The sequence below is a fragment of the Neopelma chrysocephalum genome, unplaced genomic scaffold (genome assembly GCF_003984885.1).
Source record: "Neopelma chrysocephalum unplaced genomic scaffold, ASM398488v2 Primary Assembly neopelma1_81753, whole genome shotgun sequence".
Taxonomy (NCBI): Eukaryota; Metazoa; Chordata; class Aves; order Passeriformes; family Pipridae; genus Neopelma; species Neopelma chrysocephalum.
In genome coordinates, this window is record NW_020912818.1 from 1 (window position 1) to 666 (window position 666).

General features: G+C 39.8%; 1 protein-coding gene across 1 annotated transcript; it reads right to left on the minus strand.

Moving 5' to 3' along the window:
* Positions 1–4: 4 nt before the first annotated feature.
* LOC113979501 (taste receptor type 2 member 9-like) lies at positions 5–658 on the minus strand (the record flags this gene model as incomplete). The annotated part of the gene is made up of 1 exon (XM_027706877.1): positions 5–658. A coding segment is annotated over one exon (654 nt), but the record flags the coding sequence as incomplete, so codon positions are not given.
* Between the last annotated feature and the right edge of the window lie 8 nt (positions 659–666).

Below are 666 nucleotides of genomic sequence, written 5' to 3' on the forward strand. Positions count from 1 at the left end.
TCTGCATGTTGCGTTTGTGTCTCCAGAGGGAAAAGAGAAGGAGAAGGACAGAAAGGATGACTGCCATGAACGAAGCAGCATATCCAAAGCCACTGATAAAATAAATAGGAAGAAAATGTTCATCTATCTTGATTTTCACTTTCCACAAATTTTCTCGACCAGTGGAATTGTTACATTGAGATTTATCAATGATTTCAAAGAGAAGGATTCCAATAACCAGGGAGAAAAGCACTGACCCCAACAAGAGCCAGGCCACCATCCTGTCAATTTTTACTTTCAGGTAGATGAAGAAGCTGTTCCTGAAATTGGCAATTTTTATACAATAAAAGACACAAAGACAGGCTGACACAGAAACTTCGGAACAATTAAAAAATCTAAGAGCAACTGAAAGTAGTTGAAATATGGGGTGAACATAACGGTAATTGCGATACATTGTTGAAAGAAAGTAATATATCCACGCAAAACACAAAAACCAAAACCGGGAGGATCCCAAAACCAGCAAGATCTTCTCATTAGAGTTCAAGGTTTTCCTTTTGTTCCAGGACATGCAAATCACAGAAACAATGAAAGCATTTATCCACATGCCAGCAAATGCCTCAAGGATGACAATGGCCACAGTCGTGGCAGCGTATGAGGTGACATTGGATTGCTCTGGAGAGTGACAAG